We start from the raw sequence: 23,589 nt of genomic DNA, 5'->3' as shown, positions 1-23,589 counted from the left end.
CAACAAATTTTAGTTTTAGCCAACAGTAATTCACTGTTTGTAGGAGGGCAATGAGGCTGTGTTGGGATGGGGGAACATAGTTTTTTATATCCAGGTTTGCTGCTTTACGAAGACTTGGGAGTGCTTGGGCAAGAAAACTTGTTGATTATGTAAATATCCAAGCAAATGTAATGATATACTAGATACAGCGAATTGAGACAAAAAAGTATCCAGCATTGTATGATTGTAAATTTCACGAACCAAGTATATTTTGAGGAGAAAGTGTTCCTTTTGGTGATTTGTAGCAATTTCTACAGTGAAGTGTGCTTTGAAGAAATATTTGGTGTCAATCTAGGATGGCTTGAGACTACTGACTCCTAAATGCTTCTCTCTCATAGGCACACATAGAAACGTGCAAACACACACTTATGTATGGACGCATGCTAACATATGGATACATGCATGTGCGCAAACACACACACACACACACACGCACACGGTGAGGCAGCTCCAGTGATCCAGGTTCGATCCTGATCTCCGGTGCTGTCTGTGTGCAGTTTGCACGTTCTCCCTGTGACCACGTAGGTTTTCTCCGGGTGCTCTGGTTCTCTCCCACATCCCAAAGATGTGCGGGTTGGTAGGTTAATTGGCTGCTGTAAATTGTCCCTTGTGTGTGGGTGACAGAATCTCCGGGAGTTGATGGGAATGTCAAGAAAGTAGGTTACAGGGAAAATAAATTGGGATTGGAATAGGGATTGATCTATAAACCAGCATAGAATCAATGGGCTGAAATTGTCTCTTCCTATGTCAGTGGGAAATGGAACATAGAACGGTACAGGACAGGAACAGGTCCTTCAGCCCACAATGTCTATGCTGAACACAAAGCCGAATTAAACTAAGTCTCTTCTGCCTGCATGTGATCCATATCCCTCCATTCCTTGCATATTCATGTGTCTATCTGAAAGCCTCTTAAGTGCCACTATTGTATCTACTTGCATGGATGTAGGTAGACATCTGCCCACTTAAAAATGGCTAGCGGATTAGGAGAACGAGTTCTTGTAAACGAATGGAAACTATCAAAGTCTGTCAACTCATTGATCTCTGGAGGATGCACCGCTGTAAGCCCCATCACCCTCCTTGGGACACTTCCACTGATGATTTTGAGATGTTAAAGGGCATTGGTGGCAGCTTCCGAGTGACACAAGCCCAGGGGCATGCACGCCAATCACAGCTTGTGCTTTGTAAAGGTTAAGGATTGGGTACACACTCACCGCCACGTCCCATTACTGGAGACTGCAGTTCAAAACTGAGGAGTTTCCAGTAAAGCAATGTGCCAAGTCTTCGACAGCAAGTCCACCCAAACTCACAAACCTCCAGCAGATAGGGAACGCCATCCCTTCCAATCTCCCCTCCAAGGCTCACAGAATCTTGACGTGTACAAGGTCTCCATCATAGTCGTGGTTCTACACTGCCACTCGCTAACAGCACTGTGAGAGCACCTTCACTATGTGAACTGCAGAAGTTGGCAGGAGGCTGACCACAAGATGAATGCAATACATTTTTAGCAAGCTTCTGAAGTTGTACACTTCTTACAAAAATATACATAATGAAACATTTTTAAGGCCACGTTTGACGTCATGCAAATCTCTGCTGCCCATGACCTAATTTGCATTGTCCCATTCACCAAGCCCTCCCACTGTGCTTGCTGGCCCACATTGGTTAAACAATATCTTTTGACTTTAAATTCCTCACTGTTGTTTCCCTGGTCTTACCCCAGCTCTATAATGCTCCGAGGTATCTGTTCTTCTCTATTTCTGGCCATTTGATCATCTCCAAATGTAATCATTCACCACTACAGCTGCCAATGTCCCAAGATCTGGAATCCTCTCTACCCCTCTCTCTTCCCTTAAAGCTCTCCCTGAGAGAGAGAGGTAGAGAGGTTGGGGAGGGGATTCCAAAGCTTGGGACATTGACAGCTGTAGTCCTGTTTCCTTGACCAAGCTTTAGGTCACCGGTCCTAATATCTCCTTACGTGGTTCAGCATCACACTTTCTTCGTTAATGTCCCTTGGAAGCACGTTATAATGCTTCTCAGTGTTAAGAGTGCAGGAGCAAGGATGTTTCCCTGAAATTGGTGGTCTCACCAAGGCCCTGTATGCCTTGGTGAGACCACATCTGGAATATTCATGTAGTTCTGGTCTCCTTACTAAGGAGGTCCTTACCAAAAGGAATGCAAACTGATTCCTAGACAGTCATAGAGTCCTACAGCATGGAGACAGGCCCTTCAGCCCACTGAGTCCCTGCCAACCATCAAGCACCCATTTACAATAACATATACACAGGAAGTGCTGGAAAAACTCAGCAGGTCGGGCAGCATCTGGAAATAGAAACAGAGCTAATGCCTTGAGTCTGGGACTCTTCATCAAAATGTTCTGATGAAGGGTCCCAGACCTGAAACATTAACTGTTTCTCTTCCCACAAGTGCTGACTGACTTGCTGAGTATTTCTAGCATTTTCTTTTTAATATCTGCACTTTTATGATATTCATCCATTTACACACCCCAATTTTATTCCCCCATCAACTCCAACTCCCACCCCCCAGACACTACCACTCACCTGCTTGCCAGGGGCAATTTACAGCAGCCAATTAACCTACCAACCCGCACGTCTTTGGAACGTGGGAGGAAACTGGAGCACCCGGAGGAAACTCATGCGGTCACATGTAGAACATACAAACTCCACACAGATATTGCCAGGGGACAGATTGAACCTGGGTCACTGGAGCTGTGAGGCAGAGACTTTCCCAGCTGTGCTACTGCCCTGCCACTCTGTGATTCCTGGACTGGCATGACTTTTATGCATAGAGATTGGGTCAACTAGACCTGTAATAACTAGAGTTTAGAAGAAGAGGATCTTATCGAAATATGCAAAATTCTGACTGGGAAGACTGGCTGGATGTGTTTGTCCTGTCTGGAATCTGGAACCAGGGGCTCAAAGTCTCAGGGTATGGAGTAAGTTCTTTGGGACAGATCTGTAGAGAATGAGGGCGGTGAACATAGAACAATAGAACGTAGGACAGCACAGCACAGGAACAGGCCCTTCAGCCCACCATGTCTGTGCCGACCATGATGCCAATTTAAATTACACATCTGACTTACAAGGTCTATATCCCTCCATTCCCTGGCTTTCTATCTAAATGCCTCTGAACCATCATGATCACACAAAATCACAAGACAAAGGAGCAGAAGTAGGCCATTCAGCCCATCAAGTCTGCTCTGCTACCTCACCATGAGCTAAACTATTCCCATCTAGCCCCAATTTCCGGCCTTTTCCCCATATCCCTTGATACCTTGACTAGTTAGGTACCCATCAATCTCCTCCTTAAACACCCCCAATGATCGGTCCTCCACAGCTGTATGTGGCAACGAATTCCATAAATCCACAACCCTCTGGCTAAAGAAATTTCTTCTCATTTCTGTTCTAAATGGGTACCCTCTTTATTCTAAGACTGTGCCCTCTAGTCCTGGACTCACCCACCAAGGGAAACAACTTAGCCACATCTATTCTGTCCTGTCCCGTCCTTTCAACTGCTTCCGTCACTTCCTCTGGCAGCTCACACTGCACTCTGTGTAAAAAAACTTAGCCTGTAAATCTCTTTTAAACTTTCTCCCTCTCACCTTAAAGCTATGCCTTCTAGTATTTGACGTTTGCACCCTGTGAAAAAGAAGCTATCTACCCTATCGATGCACCTCATAATTTTATAAACTTCTATCAATTCTCCCCTCAGCCTCCGATGCTCCAGGTTTGACCAATCTTTCCTTGGAGCTAACCTGTGGAATTTTCTCCTGCAGGAGAAGGTGGAGGACACGTCACTGAATATACTTAAGAAAGAAGCAGATAGATTTCTAGACACAAAGGCATGAGATGGAAGATCAGCCCTGATTATATTGAATGGCAGAGTAGGTTTGAAGGAGTGACCTTCTCCTGCTCTTATTTTTCTGTAGAACATAGAACAGTACAGCACTGAGACAGGCCCTCTGGCACACGATTTTGTGCCAAACTAATTAAGCTAATGACACTTAATCTCTTCTGCCTGCACATGGTCCATATCCCTCCATTCTCTGCATATTGATGTTCTTATCAAAGAGCCTCTTAAATGCCTCTGTCGTATCTGCTTCCCCTACCACCCCTGGCTGCGCATTCCAGGCACCCACCACTCTCTGTGTAGAAAACTTGCCCCGCACATCTCCTTTGAACTTTCCCCCTCTCGCCTTAAATGAATTCCCTCTAGTATTAGACATTTCAACCCTGGGAAAAAAGATGCCGGCTGTCTACTCTATCTATGCCTCTCATAATTTTATAAATTTCTATCAAGTCTCCCCTCAGCCTCTGCTGCTCAGAGAAAATGACCCAAGCTTGTCGAACCTCTCCTTATAGCACATGCTCCCTAATCCAGGCAGCATCCTGGTGAATCTCTTCTGCACCTTCTCCATAGCCTCCACATCCCTCCTATAATGGGGCAATCAGAATTGAATGCAATACTCCAGATGCAGCCTAACCAGAGGTTTATAAAGCTGCAACATAACTTCTGCTTATATATTTCTGTATTTCAAATGCAAACACTCTCCACAAACATATCCAGATGTTGTGGGACGCCTTGATCCAACAGACAGTGGAAGAAAAGAAACGTCAGGTTAGTGATACACGAGTGGCCTTTTATCGGAATTAAAATTTAAAACAGCAGTTGAGAATCACTGGGGAAATTCAAGGGAATTGTGACAAAAGCAGCAGTAAGTTGCCTGACTTCCTCCTTTCTAGCTTCCTCATTCCTGTCTTGCTCTCTGTGCCTGATGACATGCGAGATGACAATTCGCATCACTTATGTTTACCATTGCACAAGCTACCCACTGTGATTCCTTACTGTACAACATTTCAAAAGTAGTTCATTGGCTGTAAAGCATTTTGGCACATTCAGATGTTGGGTAAGAATGGTAATTTTATTGTTATATTTAATTGCTGCCTTCCTGATTAAGCAATTAATATTCCCACCCTTGTTTCAAACCCTTCCACGATCACACTCTTCCCTGTCCCCGTAATTTCCTCCAGCCCTACAATGAGATATCCTCATCTAATTCTAGACTCTTAACTATCTCTGGAGTAGTTCTACCATTGGCAGGTCTGCCTTCAGCTACCATGGCCCCAAACCCTAGAAATCAGTGAATTGCAAGGGCTACCTTCTGGTTTCATGGCTGACACTCTGCCCTCTTGTAGCAAACCGTCCCAGGCTGGTTACAAAATATATTAAGCACCCAATCCTGTGGGCACACACACACAGAGCAGGCAAGGTAGATGCAAACAGGTGAGTAGCTTCCAACAGGCCTGCCAACTTTGGTTGGGCAAATATCTGGATCATCACTTGATCTCCAGCCATTTCATCTGTCAAACACTTCCCACCTCCAGAGTTCCAATAATTAATAAATTTATGTTTTCCAAAACAAAATGGAAAATAAAAAATTAGGTATTGAAGTTCAAGTTGAAATGTTCCTGACACGGTAGTGTAGCGGTTAGTGTAACACTATTACAGCGCCACTGACCCGAGTTCAATTCCGGCCACTGCCTGTAAGGAGTTCATACATTCTCCCTGTGTCTGCGTGGGTTTCATCTGGGTGCTCTGGTTTCCTCCCACATTCCAAAGATGTACGGGTTAGGAAGTTGTGGGCATGCTATGCTGGCGCCGGAAGTGTGGCAACACTTGTGGTCTGCCCCCAGAACACTCTACGCAAAAGATGCATTTCACAGAGTGTTTTGATGTACATGTGATTAATAAAGATGTCTTAAATATCAATTCTCTGTTGGGTCCTTCACTCCCCTCCACGGAGTCAGTCTACACTTCTTGCTGTTTCGGTAAAGCAGCCAATCTAATCAAAGAACCTTCCCATCCCGGACATTCTCTCTACTCCCCCCTCCCATCAGGCAGAAGATACAAAAACCTGAAAGCACGTATCACCAGGCTCAAGGACAGCTTCTATCCTGCTGTTATAAGACTATTGAACGGTCTCCTAGTACGATAAGATGGACTCTTGACCTCACAATCTACCTTGTTATGGCCTTGTACCTCAATGTCTACCTGCACTGCATTTTCTCTGTAACTGTAACACTTTATTCTGCATTCCATCATTGTTTTTCCTTGTACTACTTCAATACACTGTTGTAATGAAATTATCTGTTTGGATGGCATGCAAAACAAAGTTTTTCATTGTACCTCGGTACATGTGACAACAACATACCAATTTATCAATCTAATTTACCAACTTACTCCTATCTAACTCACTCCCAAGTCCCTTCACTACTTCCATTTAGGAGTACAAAGAACCAATGGGTATGTCTGCTTCATTGTGACTGGATGTAGTAACCCAATAGAAGCTTGGCTTTCATGGAAGCTTGCGTGGTCCTCATGCCCACATTAGTGGTAAGGTTGACTGGATGTTGCTCACACACTGAAGGGAATGAGTTGCAGGCTGAATCTTCTTTACGGATTGGTGTAAGAAACAATAGATAGCCAGGAGTGAATGACAGTTCAGAATTTAATTGTTTGCAAGATTTATATTTAATATTAATATTAAGATTGAGTAATACACTATCAAATCAAGAGGTGTAGACTATCTAACTTGATGAATACAGATCCCACAGACTGGAGTGGAAGCAGGTTACCCTTTATTCCACGTGACCGCCTGAGAGAAAGATCTTACTGAACCTTTACCAAATAACCAACAGAGCCTGTGTAAACATCACAAGGTCTGGGGGAGGATAGTTTGGAAGATGTTCAGTTCCTTCATCCAATTACACAATACTCCTGATGTAGAAACTCAAGGTTTCAACGCCCTCCTGCATGTGCCTTCTCCATCTTAATTGGCCATGGGCCAGGGATTCCTAGGAGTCAGTGAAGATATTATTTTCTCAAAGGAGCTTTGTAAGGATCCTCAGAGTAGAGTGTTTCTGGAGTTTGCAGGTGAGCAAGCAAACTCTGACCTACCTAATAGAGCTGACTGGTGTAAGTGGAGTGTCTGTGCTGGGAACATTGGGAGAGGACACTGACGATGATTTGCTTATTCTGCCAATAGAGTTGGTGAATTTTGTGAAATCAACATTGGTGGTATCTCCTCATGGCTTTGACATATCCTGCTGTAAGTAGTCCACATCTCTAGAGCATACAGGAGGGCAGGGATGATTAGTTCCTGGTAGACCTTGAGTTTAAATTGGTTTATTATTGTCACATGTACTGAGGAACAGTGAAAAACTTTGTTTTGCATGCCATCCATACAGATCACTTCATCACGTCAGTACATTGATGTAGTTCAAGGGAAAAGCAATAACAGAATGCAGAATATAGTGTTACAGTTACAGAGAAAGTGCCATGCAGGCAGACAATGAGGTGCAAGGCCATGATGAGGTAGATTGTGAGGTCAAGAGTCGGCGGCGGCACGGTAGTGTAGCAGTTAGCGTAACGCTATCACAGCGCCAGTGACCTGAGTTCAATTCCTGCCGCTGTCTGTAAGGAGTTTGTACGTTCTCCCCATGTCTGTGTGGGTTTCCTCCAGGTGCTCCGGTTTCCTCCCATATTTCTAAAGACGTACAGGTTAGGAGCTGTGGGCATGCTATGTTGGCACCGGAAGAGTAGCGACACTTGCGGGCTGCCCCTAGCACATTCTCAGTAACGCAAAAAGACACATTTCACTGTGTGTTTCGGTGTACATGTGACTAATAAATAAATATCTTATGTCTTATCTTATCGTACAAGGGGACCATTCAATGTCTTATCTTATCATACAAGGGGACCATTCAATAGTCAACAGCAAGATAGAAGCTGTCTAAATTTCTTTAGCCTCCTGAGGAGGTAGAAGCGCTGGTGAACTTTCTTGGCCGTGGCGTCCTTGTGGTTGGTCCAGGACAGGCTATTGGTGATGTTCACTCCTGGGAACTCGAAGCAATCAACCCTCTCGACCTCAGCACCGTTGATGTAGACAGCAGCATGTGCACTACCCCTATTCCTGAAGTCAATGACCAGCTCTTTCGTTTTCCTGACACTGAGGTTGTTGTCATGACACCATGTCACTAGGATCTCTATCTTCTTCCTATACACCAACTCATCATTACTTGAGATTCGGCTCACTACGATGGTGTCATCTGAAAACTTGTAGTTGGAGTTAGAGCAGAGTCATGAGTTTATAGGGACTAAAGTAGGGGGCTGAGGATGTAGCCTTGTGGGGGCATTGGTTCTAAGGTCTTAAACAATTTTTGCTTCTGATAGCCAAAGACTATGTTGGCACTGGTAAATTTCATCAGAGAATTCCTCAACCAAGACTCTTTCCTTGATGTGACTTCCTTGACACCACTCAACAACACACAGTCTGGTCCAGGGCGATTTAATTACCTCTGTGCGGCTCTTTTTTAGCTTGTTGCGTGCACATGTTTAAATTCCTATTGTTAATCATTAATCCGTCACTTTCACATTGAAACTCGTTGAGCACATACACCAGGTAAAAATTAACACACGGATGTGGCAATACTTTAGAAATATGTTTGTGTCTGCAATCTGTAATACTCAAGATATAATGTAGGGAATCATTTCCATTTAAGAAAGTTGTGTCCATGTTTGCATAAGGTTATTAAATCAGGTTATATTTTTTTATTCCAATTCTGATAAACTGGGAAGACAAAGAAGTGTGTGCAACTGAATGCTTCCCTCTGCAGCTCAAACATGTACAAGCCCACTTTGATGCTGTTTGTAGTGAGACCTGTTTGGACAACACACAAAATTGCAAATATAGAGAGGAGGTGAACATCAACAACACTGCAGATGCTGGAAATCCAAAATAAAAACAGAGAATGTTGGAAACACCTAGCAAATCAGGCAGTACCTGTGGAAAGGGGAACAGAGTTAACGTTTCAGGCCAAAGACCCTTCATCAGTACAGGAAAGGAGAAAAACCAATGGAGGGATCCATACGACAAAGGGAGTATCTCTGTTAGGGTGAGGGTTGCCAATGGGAATAGGCTATAATCAAGGAGGTGTTGAAGTACACCTGTTCATACCTATAGTGCCTCAATGTAGTTCGGTTAAATGTTTCCCTTCACCACCTTCCCACACATACCATATATACTTAGTTTTAGTCAAATTAAGCTCTACATTGGTCTCAAGAGGGCATTCAAGATATTTTGAAGCATGTGAATTATTTCACTTTCTTGATCAACATTTCTTCTTCAACCAAACCACTGAACTCTTTAGTCCCAACTTCATTTCCATTGAAAGTGGAACTACTTACTGGTGTGCAGAAAGAACCAATAGATGCCTCTGTTTCTTTGTGACTGGATGCTGAAACCCAATCATGGGTTGACATTCATGGAAACACAACATTATTGTCAGAAGCTCTGGGTAAGGAACAGGCCTATGCTCTTGCGAAGACCATCCTGTTTACACATTGTCTACATAAAGGTGACTCATTGCTGAACAGTGTGTTTGGATGAACTGATACCAGGGCAGGTGCAATATGAATGGAAGGACTTTCGTTATCAGCTGGTGGTAACTTTTTGCTCTGCCAAGTACTTCTCAATGTGCCAACACTACTAATGAGTGTTGGAAGGTAAAACCACATCCAAACTCACAGCAAGTCCTGGTCATCCATCATCGACCACCCTTGTGGTCCCTGACCTACACTGTTTCCCCATCGAGCAGCCTTTTGATTCAGTTCCTTGTCTCTGAATCCCTTCATGTCCCTGCCCCTCTGTCTCCTCCAGCCTATAACACACTGAAGTATCTGTGTTATTCCCTGAATGGATATATATCATGCCTCTATTAGCCTTTTGAAAATGACATGTCATAGAGTTATACAGCATGGAAACAGGCCCTTTGGCCCAACCGGTCCATGCTGACCAAGATGCCCATCCATTTGCCCGCATTTGGCCCATAACCTTCTAAACCTTTCCTATCCATGTACCTGTCCAACTGTCTTTTAAAAGTTGTTATTGTACCTGCCCCAACCACTTCCTCAGGCCGCTCGTTCCACATACATACCACCACCTGTGTAAAAAAATTTGCCCCTCAAGTTCCTGTTAAATCTTTCCCCTCTCACCTGAAACCTATGCCCTCTAGTTCTTGATTCCCCAACCCTGGGAAAAAGACAGAAAAAGTTCATTCACTCTATCTATGCCCGTCATGATTTTATACACCTCTATAAGATCACCTCTCTATCTCCTATGCTCCAAGGAATAAAGTGTTAATGTGTCCATCCTCTCCCTGTAACTCGTCCTGGCAACATCTTTGTAAATCTTTTCTGCACTCTTTCCAGTTTAATAACACCCTTCCTATAGCAGGGTGACCAAAACTGAACACAATACTCCAAGAATGGCCTCAACAGCATCTTGTACAAAACTACCCTACCTCCCGCTACCTTGCGTTTTCTCCATGGAATGACAGAGATCCTCGGTGGAAACCTTTGCTGGTTTCTGACAAGTCTGAACCTCAAGCAATAAAAGTGAAGCCTTTGAGAAAAGCTTACTTTCAGAAGTTGCACAAGTTTATCCGGAAATTTGAAAATAATTATAAACTTTAACCTAGTCCTAAAAAAAATTGACAAGTTCATTGTGGGCTTTAGACCAGCTGCAAATGTCTGCCAAAGAAAGATATGTATCAATATTGTAATCCCTCTCTGTCAAGTTATTCTTGATTATCAACTACTCCCTGGATACAAACAAGTAGACATTATTGCTGGGAAATCCCCTTATCAGTAGGTATTCCCATTATTCCTAAGAATTCCCATGAGGTATTCCCATTTGCTACTGTTGCTGGATATCCTACCCTAAGTATTGTTGGGTATTCCCAGTGTTCCTGAGAATTCCCATTAATGCTGGTTATTCCTAACTAGCTGGTTTTGCGGGATATTCCCAAATAGTCATTAATATTGGGTATACAGATTAAACCAGCATATTCCCATGGTGATTATTCCAGGATATATCCATTGCTCCCAGGGATTCCCAAATGACTGTTTTCCCTGGTATTCCCTATTCCTGGGAATTCGCAAGTGGAATAATTTCTGGATAAAACCAAGTAACCATTATTTTCTGGTGAACCTTGAACATGACTGGCAGCAGACTATTTAACCGCATGACACCCAGTGGCAGCAGTTTGCTCATGACAGTCACTCACTGCCATCATAACCAGAAAACCAGGTCAAGGTTTAAACTCAGGTCTAAGGGAAGGGTACTGGGAAAGGGGAGGAGTTGGACCATAAGGACTGTGTTTTCATAGAATCATGGAAAATTTAAAACAGAGAAGGAAGCCATTGAACCCATTCTGTTCAAAAAGGAGGTACACAGCTTAATCCCACATTCCAGAACAGGGTCCATAGCCCTGCAGGTCACACCTCTTTGTTTACACATCCAAATACTTCTTAAAGAGTTTCTGCCTCTACCACCCTTTCAGTCAGTGTTCCAAACCCGAAACGCTATTTTTTCTTCATTTTCCCCCTGTAATACTTATTGGTAAGAGAAGTATAATTGATCTAAACATTTGTCTGGATTTTCTCAGTCTCTCGGGTATTTATTGAACCTCTTTCCTATTTATTTTATCTATGCCCCTCATAAGTTCATACACCTCAATTAAATCTCCCCTCATCCCCCTCTGTTCCATAGAAAACAAAGTCTGTCCAATCCTCCCTCAGAACCACAATTTTTCATTCTTGACAATATCCTCATAAACACCCAGTGTCTGAACTTCTTTTCCCTTTCAGAGGCTGACTGGACTTGAATTACCAGCCTTCACACCATCTTCATCATGTGTCCCTCCCTGTGGTATTTGGTTGTAGTATCTCTTGAAACCCGACATAACTCAATCTCCTCATGATTTTGTGGTTGCTTGACAGTCACTCATTAAGATCTTACACCACATCCTCTGCGTAGCTCAAAGCCACTCATTAATTCTCATTGTTCTCTTTTAGGTTATCGATACGTTATCGTTTTTATCCTACACCTCTGTAGCACAAAGCAAAGGGATCTGGTAAGTGGAACCTTATTGAATCTTAATCTTAATATATTTACTTGGGTTAGGTGGAGACCAATAAAAGTCCACTGGATTAATTTCCCAGATGTTAGTTTTGTTGTATGAGGAAATAAACAGCAAAGTCCTATGCTTTGTAGAACTTAGAAAAATAAAGACAATTCTCATTGAAACACATACATTTTTTATGGAAAGATGCTGGGAGGATTTCCTTCCCCTGTCTGCCACCAGGGATTAAATACTCAAAATAAGAGTTTAGCCATTTAGACTGAGATGTGAAGAAGTGTCTTTGAAATTCTCTACCCAAGGAGTCTCAGTGACTGAGAAGATCCAGACAAAAGTTTAGATACCAAGCGAATCAAGGGATATGGGGTTAGAACAGAAAAATGGCACTAGGAAAAACATCTGCCATTAAGTAGTGGATCAGACACGGGAAGCTGAATGGCCTGCTTGCACAATCATTTCTTACATTCTTATCTTCTCCTGGGAAAATATGCCATAGAACTAACTCCCATTCAAGGTAGATCTTATGTACCTTTGTGCTGTTTGTCTGGTCATGCGATACTATGGATAGTTAAATCTGCAGGGTGATCATTCAGAACACCGATAGCTTAGTTATTAATGGGTCTCAGGAACCACCGATTCTCTGCCGGCTCAGCTCAGGCCTAGTCTCAGCCGAGCACATGTCCAAAATATCCTGGAGGTCAGATGCCAGTGTGTCTAACCTCGAGATGCAGAATGCTAAGATAATAGTCCAGGAACTAGAGTCCTGGATCATAAATCCGGAAGCACAAGTTCGAATCCCACCTGGGGGTTACAACTAAATATATCCTGGATAAATGGAAAGACAGACTCAGTAAACATGAAACTTCCAGCCTGTTGTGACAACTCAGCAGGGAAGAAAACCTGCAGCCTTACCCAATCTGGACTGTATGTGACTCCAGCCCCACCAATGTGGTTAAAGGTCAAGCACATTGAAGGTGCAGGGGGCCAGCTCATTGTGGAAACGGGAAGCTTTGGTGGACAGGGACCAATGACAGTGAATGTAGGTCAGGGTCTGAGACAATCCTACGTTTGTATTGGCAATTCCAGCTGGGCCAGAAGGCCAGATTTGATGCAACAAATGGTCACTCTGCTGTAGGAAAAATGACATCAGACTGGAAAAAGTGCAGAGGAGATTTACGAGCATGTTCCCAAGACTAGAGAGACTGAGTTATGGAGAGAGGTTGTGCAGGTTGGGGCTTTTTCTCATTGGTATTTGGTATTGGTTTATTATTGTCACTTGTACCGAGGTACAATGAAAAACTTGTCTTGCACACCAATCGTACAGGTCAATTCATTACACAGTGCAGTTACATTGAGTTAGTACAGAGTGCATTGAGGTAGTACAGGTAAAAACAATAACAGTAAGGTGTCACAGCTGCAGAGAAAGTGCAATGCAATAAGGTGCAAGGTCACAACAAGGTAGATCGTGAGGTCAGAGTCCATCTCATCGTATAAGGGAACCATTCAATAGTCTTATCACAGTGGGATAGAAGCTGACCTTGTCTGGTGGTACGTGCCCTCAGTCTCCTGTATCTTCTACCTGATGGAAGAGGAGAGAAGAGAGGATGACCTGGGTGGGTGGGGTCTCTGATTATGGAGTGTAGGAGAATGAGGGGCATAGAAAGAGTGAATGCACACGGTCTTCTTCCCAGGGTTGGGGAATTAAGAACCAGAGGGCAGAGGTTTAGGGTGAGAGTGGAGAGAATTAATAGGAACCTGAGGGACAACTTTTCACCCAGAGGGTGGTCAGTATATGGAACGAGCTGCCAGAGGAAGTGGTTGAGGCAGGTACATTAATAACATTTAAAAGGCACTTAGACAGCTACATGGATAGGAAAGGTTTAGAAAGATATGGGCCAAATGCGGGCAAATGGGACCAGCTTAGATGGGAACCTTGGTCGGCATGGACCAGTTGGGCTGAAGTGTCTGTTTCTGTGCTGTGTGACTCTATAACTGTAAGTCAAGGTGTTTATTTCACATATCTATCACTTTTAAAAGTTAAGAGTACATTCTGCTTCCTTTGCTTTGTCTGATAAAAGAAAGAAATGTTATTTTTATAATGCCTTTTGCAACTGTAAGGCATCCTAAAGCACTCTGCAACCTTCAAAGCACTTCAGGAAGTAATGTAGGAAGCACGACAGTCAGGTTGCAGATGGAACTGGCCCCCTTACACATAGCAGGATGATAATAATCTGATAGTGATCTGCTTCCGTGATGTGGGTAGGGCGATAAGTATTGACTCAGTTAGTAAGCTAATTAGCTATTGTAAAACTATCTTGGCAAGAGGGGGGTGAGGGGTGAGGGTGGAGTTGATGGGAATGTGGGGAAATACAGGGAAATAGTGAGAGAATAATATTACTGGGATAGGTCTGAGAGCAATGGGCCAAATGCCCTCTTTCTATGTTGTAAGGAAGTATGATCCTGGACACTAGGGACCATGGCAATGCCCTTAGTCAAACCAATGGAACCTCTGACTTCCACCTGGAGGGAACCTTGATTTAGTGACTGGAGAAGGTCACCTCTGACAGAGAACAGCTGCTTCACTTGCGTTGGTTCAGCTGAGGAGGTCACAGTGTAATACTCAGCGAGGAAAATAGCTGCATCAGATCTGCAGGAGGTTAACAAAATCCATTTCTTCCAGCTCCTTCCCGACTGAAGACAGCTTGTCCGCCGATGAGATCTACAGTGGGCTCTCCGATGTCATTGAGTAAGTTGCAGTTTATTGCTCCAGCCTTCCGCACTCTCCACACCCAAGGCCGTCCAAACGTCTGCTGCCCATGTCCCACACCTCATGGAGACCCATATACCCGTCATCTCCCTGACCATATACTCACTCCTGCTCAAGCATCACCTTCATTTTATAATTCTTGTCTTTGTTATCTGGCCTCTCCTATCTCTGTAATCTCCTCCAGCCCTACAGTTCTAGCTAAAGTGGCACAGGCAGCACCAGAGGTGTGAGGTTGTGGCTCTACCAACTGTAATTGTAATCATTTTATTATTGTCACATGTACCGAGGTACAGTGAAAAACTTTGTTTTGCATGCCATCCATACAGATCATTTCATCACATCAGTACATTGAGGTAGTACAAGGGAAAAGCAAAAACAGAATGCAGAATATAGTAAACATTATTTATAATTGTTAGAGTCTCAGAATTTAGATTTAAATTCTGGCACCACTTTCAGATTCCTTTGGGATTTCTGCGCTTCTTCACTGTGGCCTTGTGACCTTTAATATTGACAACTATTCTTTTGGCTGCCTAGGTCCCAACCTCTGGAATTCCCTCCTTAAGCCTCTCTCTCCTCTTCACTCATGTCCAATTTACATCAGTTCCCCTAAGAGGTCGGTAATATGAATGTTGAACCCCGCGGCCACCCCTCCCAAATGGGCTTGAACTTCTTTAAATATTTTAATTATTTTAAATCTATTTGAACACTTTTTAAATGTCACTGGGTATCAAAAGCCAGCCGGAAATTCTGGGAGCAAGGTCTCAGGGTAAACCCTCCTGAGGTTGTGTTGTCTCTGGAAACCCACTCCTCCTCCTCGTGGGTGCAGATGCTCAACGTTCTCAAGTTGCTTGGCTCTGATTTTGTTTATGAATATCCCCTGCTATGATACATTTTACTGTACTGAGAGGTTCTATATTAATGCAGTTGGTTTTGTTGTTGACTGATGCTTGTGTGTGTAAACCAAGGTCATTCATTCGGGCTTCCTCCAGCCTACTTTGAAGCTCCAGAGGACGCCACTGAATGAAGGGAGTATCTTGGACATTACTGGCATCTTATGCCAAAAGTCAGCTAATGGGGGTGGGAGCAGGAATGATGTGTTGATCAACCCTCTCATCCCAGGGATTAGCCTGGTGAATCATGGGACATGAACCCATAACCTTTTGACAGGAGCAAGGGAGCTAATCACTGAACCACAGCTTCATGTTACATTGCCCTGACGGTTTTGGGGATGGTTGGGTGCGGGTGTGAGTGGACTGATTGAAACCGGAAAGACAAGTAGACAGGTTTGATGGACGTCCCATCCATCAATGGTTCTGTCCACCCTCTGCACCCTAGGAATAATGCTAATCATCTCCCAACAGTTGTCAATGGTTGCCCAGCACTTGCTATTATCTGAACACCATCTTGTTCTTTCTACATCCACAGTGATACGGGAGAAGAAGACGATGACCTTTATGATTGCGTGGAGGATGAGTATGATGAAGGAGGTGAAATCTATGAAGACCTGATGAGGACGGAAGTTACGATGGTAGTGGTATGTACCGCCAACCCTAACATTTCCAATTCTCCTTCCATCTCCAAGTGCATCCAAAGCACTTTTCCTTTTACAAGAGGTTGGATCAAGACTATTAGGTAGGAGAATCAAGCATGGTGGACATCATGGGTGCCAACTTAACCTAAGGTCGACAATTTGACCTTCTAAGAGAAAGGATGCTGATTGGGAACAGGTCCTTTAGATTGTGTGAGATTGTCAATGACAATGAGAAACAGTCAAGAAAATCCAGAGGAAGGGTCTCAACCTGAAACATTGGCTGTCCATTTCCCTCCACTGATGCTGTCTGGCCCGCTGAGTTCCTCCAGCCCTTTGAGTGTTGCTCCAGATTCCAGCATCTCTTTGAGTCTCCACAATAAGAGGTTGGCTGGATTTGTTCTCCCTGAGGTGGAGGAAGCTGAGGGGTGATCTGATATGCAAAGTTATAAGGGAGATAGATAGGGTAGATAGTAGGAATCTTTTTAAGGTGAGGTTTAGAGGGGATCTGAGGGGGATTTTTTTCACACAGAGAGTGGTTGGCATCTGGAACATACTGCCTGAGGAGATGCTGGGGCAGGTACACTCACAACATCTAAGAAGCATCTAGACAAATGAATTGCCAATCCATTGAAGGCTACAGAGATAATGGGGGTAAATGGGATTAGTATAGAAACATGCAATGGTCAGCATGGACACAGTGGGACACAGTGGGCCTGCTTCTATGCTGTACAACTCTATGACTCTCTGATTACTGGAAAGGTAATGTGCTCTTTGCTTATTGACACTGCTGGGCCTGAGAGCAACTCTGAGTGAATTATCCTGCATGGAGTTATTTCCCATTGACAGGCTGAAGTAGCAAAACTGCTGCCTAGAACCTGATGAAACCTCAATTGATTGCTACCTGCAGGAATACAACCCCAGGAATTGGCCAATGGTATTCCCTGAACACACTCCTACCTTTGAACAAGTTAGATGTTAGTATCAGTTTGCATTAACTTTCTCAGGGATTGTTGATTATCTGGATTGGAACTAAATTAATTCTCCAGTCATAACTGTCAAACTATGAACATACAACCCTTACACAGTGTAGTGGAGATGAATCAAGAATGTCTCACCCTCCCTGCAACAGGTCCACAGCAACCCTCAAAGGCCCTTTTCTAAATTATTCTGAATTTCAGAGTTTTCTGAACACAGGAAGCAACTGAGGGTTAGGAACCATGTTTCTATGGTTTCTTTACAATTGGAGAAGGAAGGTCCCATTCAGTACTTGAGATCTTCAATGAGATTTTGGCTGATCAAAAACACAAGAAAATCAGAGCAGGAGGAGGCCACTTGGCCCCTGAAGCCTGATCATGGCTGATCTGCCCCAGAAGAGGCCCGATCTTTCAAGAATTTATCCACCTCCTCTTTAACTACCTCCATTGATGGAGCTCTACAAACCTCTGGGATAAAGAATTCCAGAGATTCACCACCCTCTGTGAGAAGAAATTCCTACACACCTCAGTATTAAATGACCACCCTCTAATCTTGCAACTATGCCCCTCAGTTGACAGTCTACCACTTGTGGAAACATCTCGACATCTACCCTGTCATGCCTTCTATAGGTTTCATCTGTTTCACTGATTCCCCATCATTCTTTTAAACAAAAACTATGGATCTAACTTTTTTGGTCACTTGTGACAGGACAACTCTCTCATCCCCGGAATTAGCCAAATGAATCCCTTCTGAACTGCCTCCAATGTCCGTATATCCTGTCTTAAATAAGGGGACTAGAACTGTACACAGCCTCACACACTTAACACCCCAAATCTCATAATTAATTAACACAATTTTCTCAGTCTCAAATTTAATATTAATATTTGGTCTGGCCTCAACCACAATTCGCGGTGGGAAGGTCTGAATTTCTACCATTCTCTGCTTGTTTAAGTCATGGAGTAATACAGAAGGGAAACAGGCCACTCGGCCCAACCTCCATGCTGACCATGGTGCCCACCATTTGCCTGCATTTAGCCCCTATCCCTCTAAAACCCTCCAATCCATGTACTAATCCAAATGTGTTTTAAATGTTGTTATTGTACCTGCTTCAACCATGTCCTCTGGTAGCTCATTACATATACCCACCAGTCTCTGCGTGAAGGAGTTGCCTCTCAGGTCAAGCAGACACAACTGTGGCATTTACAGAGTGTTTAGACTAGCACATGAACGTGCAGGGAATTGAGAGATATGCATCATCTGCAGGCAGATAAGTTTAGTTTATTTTGGCATCCATGGTTAGCACAGACATTGTGGGCCAAAGGGCCTGTTTCTGTACTGTACTGTTCTATGTACATAATTACTAAGTCTCCTCAGGCTTCACTGAGTCAACATTTAGAAAGTATTCTTGAAAGCCAATTATATCATATTTGACTGCAGTGTTCCATTTGACATTGTTCTGACCAATTAAACTATTGATATCCTGTCCATTTTATTCTTCTACCTGCACTGTTTACAATACTCACCTAAACTTGTGCTTTTGCATAAATAGGTTTTGTGACCAAGAAGTAATGTTAAAGAAAAATGGTTTCAAATTAACTGCAGTCTTTAATTGGAACATGTGCTTCAACCTCAGAGACAGGAACTTGACAAACGGACCTGCTGCCTTCAGGAGATTAGACAGACAGAGGAGAAATACACGGAAACGTTAGAATCCATTCACCAGGTATGAGCAGGACTAGTTCCTTAAGTATGAACCACTGTGCACTAGCCTCTTTGAAAAATACTTAGTTGCACTGGCATTGTGTTTGGCTTACAGGTCCAACCTCCAGGGACACGTGACCAAATCTGAGAGCCGAGAAAATTAAATCTGAGTAATTAAATAAATCTTGAATTAAAAATAAATTGGTTTATTGTTGTCACATGTACCAAGGTACAGTGAAAAACTTTGTTTTGCATGTCATCCATACAGATCATTTCATCACATCAGTGCATTGAGGTAGTACAAGGGAAAACAATAACAGAATGCAATCTAATGGACTGTATAATTGTTTCTACTGACACACATTGCATAACTTTACAGGAATCTCTGTTTCTCTTTCTGCAGCATTTTTATAAACCATTGCAACGATTCCTTGAACAGCGAGATCTAGAGGATATATTTATCAACATTGAGGTAAGCCCCTCTCTATCCTAGAGTCTGTGACTGTCGATCTGATCTTTATTTTACACTGAGTATTTGGATTCTATTTGCCATATTCCTGACCAAATAAATGAACAGGCAACATACATCCAAACCCTTGATGCTGTCCTCTCTTTCTCTCCCTTCCTTCAAGATTCTCCTTAAAACCCGTCCCTTTGATTGAGCTGCCCAAAATGTGATGTATATATATTTTTTGATAGACAACACAAAGCCCCTTGGTAGGCCAATGTCAAAGGTGCTACATAAATAGAAGTTGTTGTTGTTCAGTTTTGCTTCAGAAAGCTTGATGCTGACACTGGCTACGCTAGTGCTCCCGATGCTTTGTCCTGAATGAACACAAAATTAATGAATTAAAGGATCAGCTACTAACAAATTCCTAACCATAAAGGTTTGGGAGTGAAATCAGTTACTATCAACTGGGTCAACACAAACTGGCACACTATTTTATACTGCAACAGCAGACCAGTGGTGTAAACCAGCTTATGCCGGGCACCCAGTCCAAGTTCACTACTGTTCTTATTATCTTTTTATTAACGTTCATGGATTGGGAATGCCATCTTGGGTACAGCTCTTCCCGTCATCAAGGACATCTGCAAGAAGCGATGTCTCAGGAAGGCAACTTCCATCATTAAGGATCCCACCATCTGGGCCGTGCCCTCTTCTCATTGCTGCCATCAGGCAGGAGGTACAGGAGCCTGAGGACCCACACCTCAAGGTTCAACAACTTCTTCCCCACTGCCATCTGGTCCTTGAACCCACCTGAAAGACCCTAATTCTACCACGGACTATATTTCCCTCAACTTGCACTGATGTTGTTATGTTTATTTTTACACGTAAGTTACATATAATTTATGTTAATTAAAGTTTATTGGTAATTGGTATTGGTTTATTATTGTCACTTGTACCGAGGTACAGTGAAAGCTTGTCTTGCATACCGATCGTACAGTTCAATTCATTACACAGTGCAATTACATTGAGTTCGTACAGAGTGCATTGATGTAGTACAGGTAAAAACAATAACAGTACAGAGTAAAGTGTCACAGCTACAGAGAAAGTGCAATGCAATAAGGTGCAAGGTCACAACAAGGTAGATCGTGAGGTCAGAGTCCATCTCATTGTATAAGGGGTTTTGTATGTACTGAACTGCTGCAAAAAGAATGATTTCACCCTGGGTTTATATGCCCATGACAATAAACTTGAACTTGAACTTGAAGGCTAGCTTTTGTTGTCCTTTGCTAATTACTCCTGAGCTAGGGAGGTAATGGACAACAAATGCCAGCCTCACCAGTAACGTTCCCAATCCATGAACAATTAAATAAAAAGGTACAACTAGTCAATGACACAGAAGAGTCTGGAGTCACTTATATGCAGGACTAGGTAAGGCTGGCAGATTTTCTTTCCTTAAGGCTGGATGTGGTTTTACAAATCATCAGTACTTTCGTGGTCATTGTTACTGAGGCTAGCTGTCAGATTTCAGTTGTATCTACTTAGTCATAGAGTCATACAGCCCAGAAACAGGTCCTTCAGTTTGCTGTGTTCTTGCCAACTATTAAACGCCCACATCCCATTTTTCCACTCTCATCCCCTTCAACTCCCCCTCCCTCAAGAACCCAACTACACTAAGGGTAATTTACAGGAGCCAATTAATCCACACAGACTTGGGATGTGGGAGGAAACCGGAGCACCCGGAGGACACCCATGTGGTCATGGGGAGAATCTGCAAACTCCGCACACAGATGGGAGCCAAGGTCAGGATTCAACCTGGGTTTCTGGAGCTGTGAGACAGCAGTACTGAGTACAGATTAAGTCCAAACCCACATCTCTGGATCAGTGGTCCAGAATCCAGGCTGTTACTACTTGAAGAGGTGACCTACGTACTGAACTAATTTTGAAGCCATTCTCATTCTCTTTGGCTGTCGCCTCAGTCCACTAGGGAGGGAAAGAGGGTACAAAATTGTCTCGTTGCCCATCAGTAATTACCCTTAGAACTGAAAGCAGTTAGGAGCCAACCTCATTGGAGAGTCAAGAGTCACGTGTAGGAAAAACCAGGTGAGGGTTGAGGCAGAAAACCAACACAAATGATAAGCAAACATCCTTAATCATGATGAAGACGACTGGTGGGGTTGGGCTGGAGGGGCTGTTCTTCTGAGTTTGCACTACCTTGCACTTTGGCTGCACATTGACATTGAGTCCAGATGATGAGGTATGAAGAGCAGGGGGCTTATGCAGTAAGTCATCCTATAACTTTGCACCTGTCTTGTCTCCGCAGAAACTGCTGTATGTGCACAAGTCTTTATTAGAAGAAATTCAAATCTCTATCAAATTAAACAATGCCCAGAACCTCTATGAAATCTTCAATAACTACAAGAAAAGGTGAGCATGTGACTGCCTAGTGGTACTGAGATGCATCTAGTCCCTTTCCACATGTGAAGGTTTGAGGAGACGTGGTCATGTCAATGCGGGCCTTGTACATTCACTGTCACCCTTGAAGTCTATGTGCTTCTTTCCTCTCCTGGTTTACCATCCCTTGACCCTTCCCTCCTCATCTCCTGTGTACCATTCATACTGGATTTGACTCCAGAGGTGTAACGTGGTACCACAACCCATTCTTATTATGTGAAGTGCATCCTTGACCACTTGTGTCAAGGATGTGTCAAGGTCACATAGACTACTGCTCTTGTGGTGGAAAATTATGGTCACAGAGCCACATGTCTGGATTTAAAGTAATGCGCCGGAAGCTCTGGTATTAGGCAAGTCTGAAAATCTATTTTTTTTGCCTGGTGCAACAAGAATGTTATGAACCTTGGAAAAGACTTGTTCAAAGTAAATAAGGACTGCATTCTGGAAATCCAGATACAAGAGGTTACATGCTGTTGGTCTGAGGAAGGGCAGGGAACTTCTCAACAGTGTCCATTTGCTCCTTATAATCAACACCAAAGAACAACATACTTGGTATTGGTATTGTTTTATTACTGGCACATGTACCGAGATACAGTGACAAGCTTTTGTTTTGCATGCCATCCAGACAGATCATGCCATACGTAATTACATTGTGGTAGAGCATCATTATTATTGCATTTTGTGGAGGTGTTATGTGCATACGTTGGCTGGAATGTTTCCAGTATGACAGCACTTGAAAAGTACGTCATTGGCTGTAACATGCTTCGGAATGTTGAGGTTAAGAAAGGAAAACGAAACAGAAAATCCTTGAGATACTCAGCGGATCAGGCAGCATCTATGGTGAGGGAAACAGAGTTAATGTTTCAGGTCAATGATTGTTCAGAGATCTCTAACTTTATTTAATACTGATGACCTGAAATGTTAAGTCTATTTCCCCCTCCACAGATGCTGCCTGACCTCCTGAGTATTTCCAGCATTTCAGTTTTACCATCCATAGTATTTAGGGCTTGTATAGAATTGTCAGACCTTTAAAAGGAGGTTATAGAACAGAGAAATCAGTAAAGTCACAGGCTCAAAACTGGAGAAAGGTGAATTTAACACCATAATTGGAAGTTTATGTAAACATCTACCAGCATTAGGAATGGATTTACAGGGCAGCCTAGTACAACAAAACCCATGGGGGCATTTAGAAAGAAGATGTTGGCTTGGTTGAGGTTCGTGAACAAACCGGTTATCTCATCAGCGTCCATCTTGCAGTCTCTGAGATTGATTCGAAAATATTTCAGGAAGAACTAAGACAGTAACTTAAAAATGTTTCTGCTGTTTGAGAAGGCTGTTCTGGTGGAAGGGTCTAAATATTAGTGCTAGACCTTTCAGCAGTGAAAGTGGAGACTCTTCCATACACAGAGAATGGTGGAGATTGGGATCTCTCTTCCGTAAATTGATGTAAATGTTCATTGTTCAGTCTGAGATTGATAGATTTTAGTTAATTAAAAGTACTCAGAGATATAAGGTAAAGGTAAGTGTACCAATTTAGAACGAAGATCAGATTACCAAAATAGTGTAAAGACTGCGGTCTAAATCGGAGTATAGGTGCATCAAAATAGGTTCTTGAGCAGCCCTGATTTTATTGAATGGCAGAAAAGGTTTGAAGGAGCTGAATAATTTCCTGTCTACCTAC

At 43.1% G+C, this 23,589-nt stretch overlaps 1 protein-coding gene across 1 annotated transcript in view; it reads left to right on the top strand.

Annotated features, from left to right (window-relative positions):
* Positions 1–23,589, top strand: part of LOC127584928 (proto-oncogene vav-like) — a 125,773-nt gene that overhangs the window by 69,564 nt on the left and 32,620 nt on the right. The window contains exons 3-8 of the mRNA XM_052041947.1: positions 11,971–12,029; positions 14,716–14,781; positions 16,228–16,336; positions 18,942–19,031; positions 19,413–19,481; positions 21,778–21,881. Coding sequence (XP_051897907.1) covers positions 11,971–12,029; positions 14,716–14,781; positions 16,228–16,336; positions 18,942–19,031; positions 19,413–19,481; positions 21,778–21,881 — 497 coding nt within the window. The remainder of the gene's footprint in view (positions 1–11,970; positions 12,030–14,715; positions 14,782–16,227; positions 16,337–18,941; positions 19,032–19,412; positions 19,482–21,777; positions 21,882–23,589) is intronic.

Source organism: Pristis pectinata, chromosome 31 (assembly GCF_009764475.1).
Source record: "Pristis pectinata isolate sPriPec2 chromosome 31, sPriPec2.1.pri, whole genome shotgun sequence".
NCBI classification, from domain to species: Eukaryota; Metazoa; Chordata; class Chondrichthyes; order Rhinopristiformes; family Pristidae; genus Pristis; species Pristis pectinata.
This window is presented reverse-complemented; position numbering and strand designations above follow the sequence as displayed.